The sequence below is a fragment of the Elephas maximus genome, chromosome 3 (genome assembly GCF_024166365.1).
Source record: "Elephas maximus indicus isolate mEleMax1 chromosome 3, mEleMax1 primary haplotype, whole genome shotgun sequence".
Lineage (NCBI taxonomy): Eukaryota > Metazoa > Chordata > Mammalia > Proboscidea > Elephantidae > Elephas > Elephas maximus.
In genome coordinates this window covers 130564522-130573636 of record NC_064821.1, presented here as the reverse complement: position 1 = coordinate 130573636, position 9115 = coordinate 130564522, and the positions used below count along the sequence as shown (strand labels likewise).

The following is a 9115-nucleotide window of genomic DNA, read 5'->3' as shown; positions in this document are numbered from 1 at the left end:
ACTGTAGAGAGTAACATCTCTAAAGGAAATTTTAGTATCAAGAAAATCTGAAGAGCTGCTTTCATTTCAGAAATTCAACTTGCATACTATACATTCTCTCAAGATTTTGTTTATCTTGAGAACTATAACTTCAATAAAAATATTGGGTTAAAATTTACAAAACACTCTATCTCCTGTGAGAGAATCTCAAAGGTCAGTTTTAAGCCTGAGGTTCAAAGCTGGACGATGGAAGTCCTTTCCCATTTAAATAAATACATAAAGCATCCTGAATGCACTCCTAAAACAAGTGCACGTGAAGTTTTATTTTGAAATTTGGCAATGAGTTTACACATGATTCTTTTCTTTTTGAGGAGAAAACAGTGGTAGAGATCTGTCAAATAATTTTTTTTTTCCTGATAAAAATATTATATGTAAGTACACTCAAACGTTAATGAGTTGAAGGTGGCAACATATTTAAGTATTTTATGGATTTGTATGAGTTCTCTTCCACATAAATGATTAAAAATGCCAGTTATATGAACATAACAAGAGGTATAAACCACAACAGAGTCTTAATAAAAAAGGTTTTTTAAAGAAAATGACATTAACCATTTAGGAACTATGTATTGTTCACGTCATACAAGAGTTTCATTTGAGAACTGTCTCAAGAGAAAGAAATAGCACCAACTGAATAATCAGTGCTGTTTTTTCAATAACTTCATTATAGAACCAGCCTGACTCTAGTCATCTTGAATACTGGGAAGTATACATCACGTAACACTGCACAGTTTTAGGCTCTGAAAGGAAAACGTAAAGCAAAATAGAAAATTAAAATATTTGTCTATGTGCTACTCCCTTCTATCAAGTATAATTTTGTAAATTCCTGAAGAACTTTAGCAAAAGAAAATTCAATTAAATCTGTTTGGACATTAATTTCTTACAACCAATCTCCAACTTGTCGGGTTTTATACCCCTCTTTTTTTACCTTAATATTAAATATTTAAAATATTTCATTATTTAATGTCTACCTTACTACATCCACATGTAGGTATATGAAAGCAAACCTTAAAGTTTTTTTTTTTTTTTTTTTTATTACTGTCTTTAAGCTCAACAGGCATGACTAAGTGTGTGTCCAGGTAAAATCAAGTGATTTCTAACTTCGTGGAAGCACTTGAAAGAATCAATAAGCTTTGTAAGAATTTGGTATAAATGCTTATGGTGTAGTCAGGAAAAATCTATTCATTGAGATTCAATTATACGATTTTCGAACTTAGAGTAAAAACCTCCCATGATAACAAATACTGTCATTTGCACTTCTTTTATGGGGATACTTCTAATCCTCTAACTGTAGAAGGATGTTTTAGGAAATTCTCACCTACACTGCTGAAAAATCAATTTTTTATGATGCTCAAATTTGTAGAATTTCCAACCCGTCTTTTATTTTTTGAGTTCTGGTACAATGCAACTAACAAAAGCACTTTCCGTATATTTTCCTATTGAAACAGCCAGAGTTTATGCAGGTGTAATAGGCAATTATGATACAAAAATATCATATGACCTTTAGCACATAGAGCAACCAGGCAACTTAGCTGTATCCTTTCACAAATCCATGGGTTATAGTGGGAAGGTACCTAAACCTAGGGTGTGGGTGGAAAAGGACCAGTGTGTTAAAGCCATTGTGTATCATACATAAAAGTGCACATGTTAACTACTTCCAAAAAATTCACATTTATTTACTGTCAAACCGTGTTAAACTTTACACTGGATATTAGTGATGGGCTCATTATTAACAGGTTTACACAAAGGGATGAAAAGAAAAGCAGAATTTTGCTGAAACAATTTACATTTCATTAGAACTTTATCATAAAATAAATTAATTACTAAATATAGGCAGAAGGAATATGGAAGAGTAATATTTGTTTTATTTTATTTTTTAAAAAAGAATAGGCACCTTTTGCTCACTAGAAAGTTTGTGAGAAGTGCCCAGTGCCCTCTTTGCCCTCTCTGTTCAAGAATAAACGGAGGAGTGACACACAATCTTTTCTAGATTTCACCACATTTGTGCAAGGCATGGCGTAACTGGCTTCCAAGAGTTTTCTCCCCATAAAACACGTTCTTTTGGCAATAAGAAATTTAAATGTAAGAAGAAAGACTAATTTGTCAAAGCAGAACACTGCATACAGTGGAAAATAAGTGAAAATGGGTAGAACTTACCATGACAAAGTGTAAGAAAAACATTTCATAACATATGTGCAACCAAGAGCTTTTCACAATATTTTCTTCAAACTCCTTAAAATTATTTTAATGACAATTATATTTCCGTTGGACACAAATGTATTTATTTTACCCTAGCAATAGAACAAAATATAATTTCTTTAGCCATTTTTCATGAGAATAGTTCATTGTACAGTTGAGGAAACATATGAAATAAGGCCTGTGGCTTGATTGCTAGTGGTTAAACATGTTTTCAATCTTTGCCCTAATGGAAAAGATTTGCAGTGAACTGCAAACTGATGCAGAATATCTCTCCTGCTTTTCCAAGTCTTGTCAGGAACAGTAAGGTACAGTAAATTTGTCCCACAGGATTTTAAAGCCTACGTCTTGTATATAATACAATGCAGGCCTACAAACATGGTGCAGCCATATTTACAAATTTAGTTCACAAACTGCTGCAGTAACATGGCTGGCAAGTTTTCTTTTGCTTGTTTCACAATTTCTCTAAACAGCAGCAGAATCTTAAAATACCTGGTTGGCATTTCTTTTCTTTGTAACAAATAATTCATTTTAGTATACTCTGTGTATATATAAAGTTTTTATATGTTTTATAAAAATTCACAGAACTGCAAGGTTCAGTCATCTTTTCTTTTTTTACACTGGAGAACCACAGGTCAACAGAGCCGTCTCTTCAAGCAGAGTTTGAGGGAGTTGCGTGGGGCCGTTGGAGTCTTTATTTACTTCTTAATACTTGCATGTGGCCCTGAATTCCTTAGCTGCACTATTAAAGACTTGTGACCAGCTGCATTTGTCCTTCCCTAACATCTCCTTCCGGAATACACCCTTCTTTGTTAATGGGGATTATATAGCCATCACTATTGCCTCTGCTGATCTGGTAGCATACCTGAAGCTGATGGCCAGCTCCAAGATTTGGCATGCTTTTATAGTAAATGTCCTCATTCTCACTCCTCCTGGAGGGAGACAGGTCTTCTTCCACATCAGGGCTGCTCTCCTGGTAGGGAGAGTCTCTAAGATTGGGCATGCTTGTATAAAGAGAGTCTCTGTTGGGGGACTGGAGGTGGTCCTCGGCCTCGGCTGTCAGCTGGGAGACATAGCTGTCAGTTCCCTCAGGCTTCACTTTCTTCTGGGGCTGGTACAGAAGGGAGTGAGTCCGTTGAGGAATGAGCGGTGCCTCGAGTTCTTTCTGATGGAGCTCCAGCCCTGGGTTGTCTCCGTGCATTAAAGATGAAGCATCTGCCACGATAGCATCATCTTCACTGCTGCTCCCTCCAATCATAGGTTTGACCGGTAGTGTGAGCTCGAGGTTGTGAGTCTTGCTGCCGCCCCGCAGGTTGTTGTGCACTAATTCCGAAATGATCATTTTCTCAAAAGCAGTATCATTCAGACTTAGTCCACAGTCCACGACTTGCACGCTGTCATTATAGTCTCCCTTCCGCAGTGAGTAGCTGTTGTTAAAATTACCATTTAGCGGTAGAGTATCCATGGCACTTGTATCCCTGGCATTGTTCAGTGAATGTCCTGCAACAGAAAAGGGGGAGTTTTTGTTACTGCCTCTGTGCCTTTCTAGAGCATCTTTATATGCTTTTGTACAAGACTTTTTAATGTCGTTCAGGACAAAGTTGTGTTTGAAAGCTAACACTTGAGAAGTGCCAGGCTTTCCAGCATTCCCAACTGTACACAGTTGTAGCCCCTTAGACAACAGAAAAAGTGTTACAGAGTAATGCTGTTTTCCAGGGAGGGAAGATGGCATACAGAGTATTACTTTAGCAATTTCAGGGAGGCAGTAGTTAGCAATTCATTTCTGGTCAAATGTCTGACACAACAAAGATGACTTCACTCCATGCCCTTGCATAGTTAATGCAAAGCAATCCATTAGTGACATTTACATTTTAAAGTACGAGACTATGGTTTATAAAAATAAAATTAACAGAATTTGTCCTAAACAACACTAAATTAAAAAGGAATAAGTCACATACAAAAACTGAAGGCAAATGTACAACATAAACCCACATAACTGGCAAGCAACTTTTTAAACGACATTCTAACATTTCCTTTTTCTGGAGATGAACTTAAAAAAAAAAAAAAAGAATGAAAAAAAATGGACAGATACAAAGAATTTGTGTTAAACAAAGACAGCCATCTCTCATACTAACTGGACCAGGGGCCCACAAGCACCATCCAACCACATGATAACAGCAGGTGGAATGACTCACTTTGGACAACTCACATCATGTCTGTCTGCTCAGGCTATCTGGCCTAAGAGTAGCTGATATATAAAAGAAAGTAAAATGATTTATTGTAACATGATGAAGAATTTCTAAGCTTCTCAGCAACTTAGTCAGAGCAAGGGTTCAACAAATTAGATTACCAGCAATAGCAGCCTTTCATTTTTTTGTTTAATGTTTTTTCTTGTTTTGCTTTTTTGGTACTAATGATCTCTCTAAATAACAATGGCCCCAGGCTTCTAATGGTCAGAGTTTGCCTGCAGCCCTGCAGTCTGCATCAGTCACAGTGACAGCACCGAATGAATCAGCAGAGTCTATTGTACAAGGTTGGCCCATAGACACCATGGGCATGGAGGTCAGACGCAGAAATGTTAGAAATTTCTTAAGTATGGCTCACAGAAATTAAACCAAGAATAAATATTAACTATGGAATGGGAGAAGAGTGTCAGCCTTGGCTAGTTTATTTTTCATTTCTAAAGGAATGAAAGATTGAATAAGTCTGCTGAAGTCATGAAAAGCGGCTCAGGAGGAAAAAAATATGGTAACATGCTCTATTGGTCAGAGTTGTATTTTCTACAGACACATAAACATGTAAACTAAGACATCACAGTGCTTCTCAGGCAAATGGAAAAAAGAAGTTTGAGAGAAAATTAAATGGTCTGCACCATGGAAAGTTAGGTTATTCTTTCTCAAAATCCTAGAGGAAAAAAAAAAAAATCACTTTGTCTACAGATAGGTCTGGAAAAAAAAAGAATGAAATGATGTTACTGAAATGAAACTGACCACTGTGAGGCTGCTGCATTGTATGCAAGGCTTGGAGGAGTTTAGGAAAAAACAGTAAATTTCTCTTTTTAGCGCTCGCTCCACTCTTAAAGCTGCAGATTATCCTAGAAAACGCAATTTCTTTCAGGACAAAAACTATCTCTGCATTGTCTGGCACAAACTTCATGAGTAATAAATGTCTGATGTCATTATCATTACCAGGAGATGAGAAACTGTTAGTGACTCTTGTTATTTTTAAAAACTCTGACCCAAAACTTGGGTCGTTGTTGTTGTTGTTAGGGACCGCTGAGTCAGTTACGACTCATAGCGACCCTGCATAAAAAAAAATTTTTTTTGCATACAACAGAATAATTCTAAAACTGAATAACTGACAGTACAATTTGTATCATGTTCCATGTGTAACAAAATAAAGTTGCTAAGAGTTATTTGTAAGGTTTTCTTTAGAATTCTTAGACAATTCTCCAGCTTAATTCACAAATGGGTCCCAATCTTTGTAAGATCTACCACTACAAAATAGTGGCATTTTCAGTAGGTGACGTACGGATTACATGCTAGCATTTGTTTCCTCTGCAGAGATTCAATCTTGTGAAACATTTTCCTTTTCTGTCTATCATTGCTTAATAAAAATAAAAGTATATACTGGGTAATTCAGGTGTTTTCTATGATATACTGCAGATTTAAGCCCATCTTTGACTGGTTTTGAAGAGACAACTTTTTTCTGCTCAAGTTCAGGTAATTCACTTGAAGACTTTCCACAGCCTGTAGCAAGATTACTGTGGGAACGCAGAAATGATCAATTATTAAGCATTTTGGTTGACAGCACTTCAGGCTTTAAAGAGCAAATTATTTCAGCATTGCGTATACTTAAGTATGGACAGCATTTGCTACAGACTTTTATTACTGACAGGACAGTACAGATATACTGTTTTGAATCTGGTTACATTTTAGTTGCAAATTGTGAACCACTTGCCCGCTGAGTCTACTTCATGACTGCTAGTTATGTTTTAATTGTGCCCGTTAAAAATCATGCTGAAAAAATTTACATTTGATAGGCAAAGTTAAGTTTTACTCCCATACTTGTCTCTCTGTAGGTTGCTAGAGGAAAGCATAAGGAAAGTAAGAAAACAAGAGAATGAAAAGAGAAGCTGCAGTTACGTTAAAAAAGAATTTTAAGAAAAAAGAAAAGGAAACAAAGTTCTGGGTTTAATTTAGTAGCAAAGATATTAATCACAAATAAAGATTGTATGCTATCAGTAATTATGTAACAGCTTTGACCAAAAAATCTTGACATTTCTGTTAATATTAAATATATATGCTTTTTTTTTTTTTAATTAGCTATTACAAAACATAGCAATACAGGATGGGTTAGTGACAACCCACTCATCCCCCCAAAAAAACTATAGGTATAAACTGGCTAATATAATTCTCCAAGTTTTCTTAAGAAAAAAGGAAAACTACCATAAAGCTGCACTATACTATAGCTTGGTCATATTGATAATGCTGAAGGTATCTTCTACACCTGGGCCTCCCAATTATCTTCATTAGCTAATTCACGCCAGAAGCTAATTTTGTCAGCAAGCTTTAGAGTCAACTGAACAGTATATGATATAGATAGGATACCTCTAAATGATATAAATCTTGAAGATGGGCTCTCAGACCATGTGAAGTCAGTCCTGTAATAATATATTAAGATTTATGCCACCTGTGTTAAAGACATGGATAATTATTGGAATTACTATCATGACTGAGGTTTTACTATAATATAGTGCAGTTTTAGAAGCCTGGCATGGGCAGTATCACATTTTTAAAATTTTTTTAATTGAGCAATTCAGAATGTAACAACAAAGTTATAACGACTTGTCTTTATCTTAGAAATGGGGAAAAGATCAAAGCTCTGTTTAGCAGCAAAGATAGGTAGTTTTATTCGTAAGTATAAGCACACCTGGTGAGTTAAATACAGGAGCTGAAGGGGCATTACATACAACTGTTTCAGCGAGCAATGTGTTATAGGGGTTGTTAGTGCCGTGGGGTCGAAGAAGAGGGTTTGTTAGTAGGTAATTGCCAGTCATTCCTAAAGCAAAGAAACAGAAAAAAATAACATCAGTTCTCTTATTTTAGTGTTACAGTTGCACTAGAGTTTTTTGTTTGTTTGTTTTTTGTTGTTCTGTTATTCACGAAGGGTAGCAGACAAGTTGGCAAAGGAAACTCTGCTGAAATTTTCTGACTGTATTTGAACTACTAATTTGGAGGAGAAAGGGGAGAGGGAAGTTACATTTCAGTAATTCACAGGTGCTTTCTAAGTCCCCCAAGTAAACACCTGCTGAGGATGACATTTACTAATTTATACAAAATCACTGTTAAACAAAAATGGCAATTAAATGCACAGAGATCAACATTATGTTTCATGATGTTACTGCTTATTATTAAAAACTTAACCACTGAGGCCCAGAAGCGGGAATCTCAAACTTTCTGAATTTACAGGTGTGGGATTATCCCTCAAGAAAACATCTGTGTTAATACCAACTATGACACAAGCAGGAGGAAAAAACAACTTTCACAAACAGGTAAAAATTACGACATACTGCAAAAAGCTTCTCTTAGTATATACGCACAAGCACACATGCCAAGGGGGAGAGAGAGTACTGTGTGTAATGAATTACTAGATCATTCACAAATTCTACAGAACAAGAAAGTTCATTCCATAATCTGACTTGCCAGGTTTCAAAAATGAATCACTGAATAATTCGTTTACTTTTTTGATAGTCATCTTAACAGAATTGGATAAAACATTACAGCAATGGAATAAACACGTTTCACTCATTCTAAGGGACAAATTACAAACCTTTCAATACTTATCAAATGTATCGCTTGCATAGCTAATATAATTTGACTGAAAATGTTTTAAAATTCAGGTTGGTTGAATACTCCTTTTTTATTTTAAACCAAAATCTTATCAGAAGAATGTCAATAATTAAAAGCAATGCTTTAATATTTCATTGTGATAAAACATAATTTACATATCATATTTTAAGTCATGACATCAAACAGAAATTACCTGGATAAATCACCTTTCCAGGGTGATAGATAATAAAAATGTTTTCATATCAAATTGACATTTACTAAGCTTTTATTCAGGATTCCATTTGTTTGTGTGTGTGTACCCTTGTCTTGCCAAATTATTTTACTTCCCAGTTTATTGTAAGTAAGAATTGTATTAATTTAGGCCATAAATTTAAAGTTGCAATTGTAGACATACCCAAAACTAGTCATTCAAATAGGAAAAGTTATTTTATATACCCTCATCTATTTTAATTTTATTTATAACGATTTACCGTGACTTTTTGGGTAACATTTATGTTTCACTTTTTGGGAAAAAAATGTAAAAGAACTTTATAAACAAGAATTTTAACTGCAAAAAACACTATTTAATGTGGATAGTTATTATGCTAATTATATTAGTATTTTAAGAAGAAACCTTTTATAAATGTCTTTTGGTTAGAAAGGATAAATTTGCACTCTCTAGGAAAGCATCTTAACCTGTTGGAAATTATGTTCTCAGTAATTACTTTTATCCAGTCTTTCCATGTAAATGTAGAATTTAAAAGTTTATTTTTGCATTACATTACTGAATAGAAAGAATTTATATGTACTTAACGATAGTAAAAGTTGGCTCAACAGATTTAAGAGCTTGTGATATAAACCCATTTGTGCATTTTCTCTGGAATTGTTATAAATTGGCAAAAGTACAAAATTTATATTTGTAAACTCAAATTTTCCTAGTAACTGACCTTGATTAAGTGTCGAAGTACTATTGATGTCACCTGAGATAAAAGAAGATTCAGACTGTTTTCTCACAGTGTCATTCCACATCCTTCTTATACGACTCTATTGAT

General features: G+C 34.8%; 1 protein-coding gene across 16 annotated transcripts in view; it reads right to left on the bottom strand.

The window, feature by feature from the left end:
- Window positions 1–1077: 1077 nt before the first annotated feature.
- The window catches only part of ADGRL2 (adhesion G protein-coupled receptor L2), a 208049-nt gene continuing 200011 nt past the window's right edge, over window positions 1078–9115 (bottom strand). For 8 of the 16 annotated variants that reach the window (XM_049879604.1, XM_049879603.1, XM_049879605.1 and 5 more), the window contains exons 20-22: window positions 9011–9107; window positions 7165–7293; window positions 1078–3732 (exon numbers count right to left, since the gene is read on the bottom strand). In XM_049879604.1, coding sequence (XP_049735561.1) covers window positions 2978–3732; window positions 7165–7293; window positions 9011–9107 — 981 coding nt within the window. In that variant the 3' untranslated portion in view covers window positions 1078–2977. Of the gene's footprint in view, window positions 3733–6842; window positions 6925–7164; window positions 7294–9010; window positions 9108–9115 lie in introns of those variants that run through there. The other 8 variants (XM_049879610.1, XM_049879613.1, XM_049879611.1 and 5 more) reach the window with 6 other exon arrangements.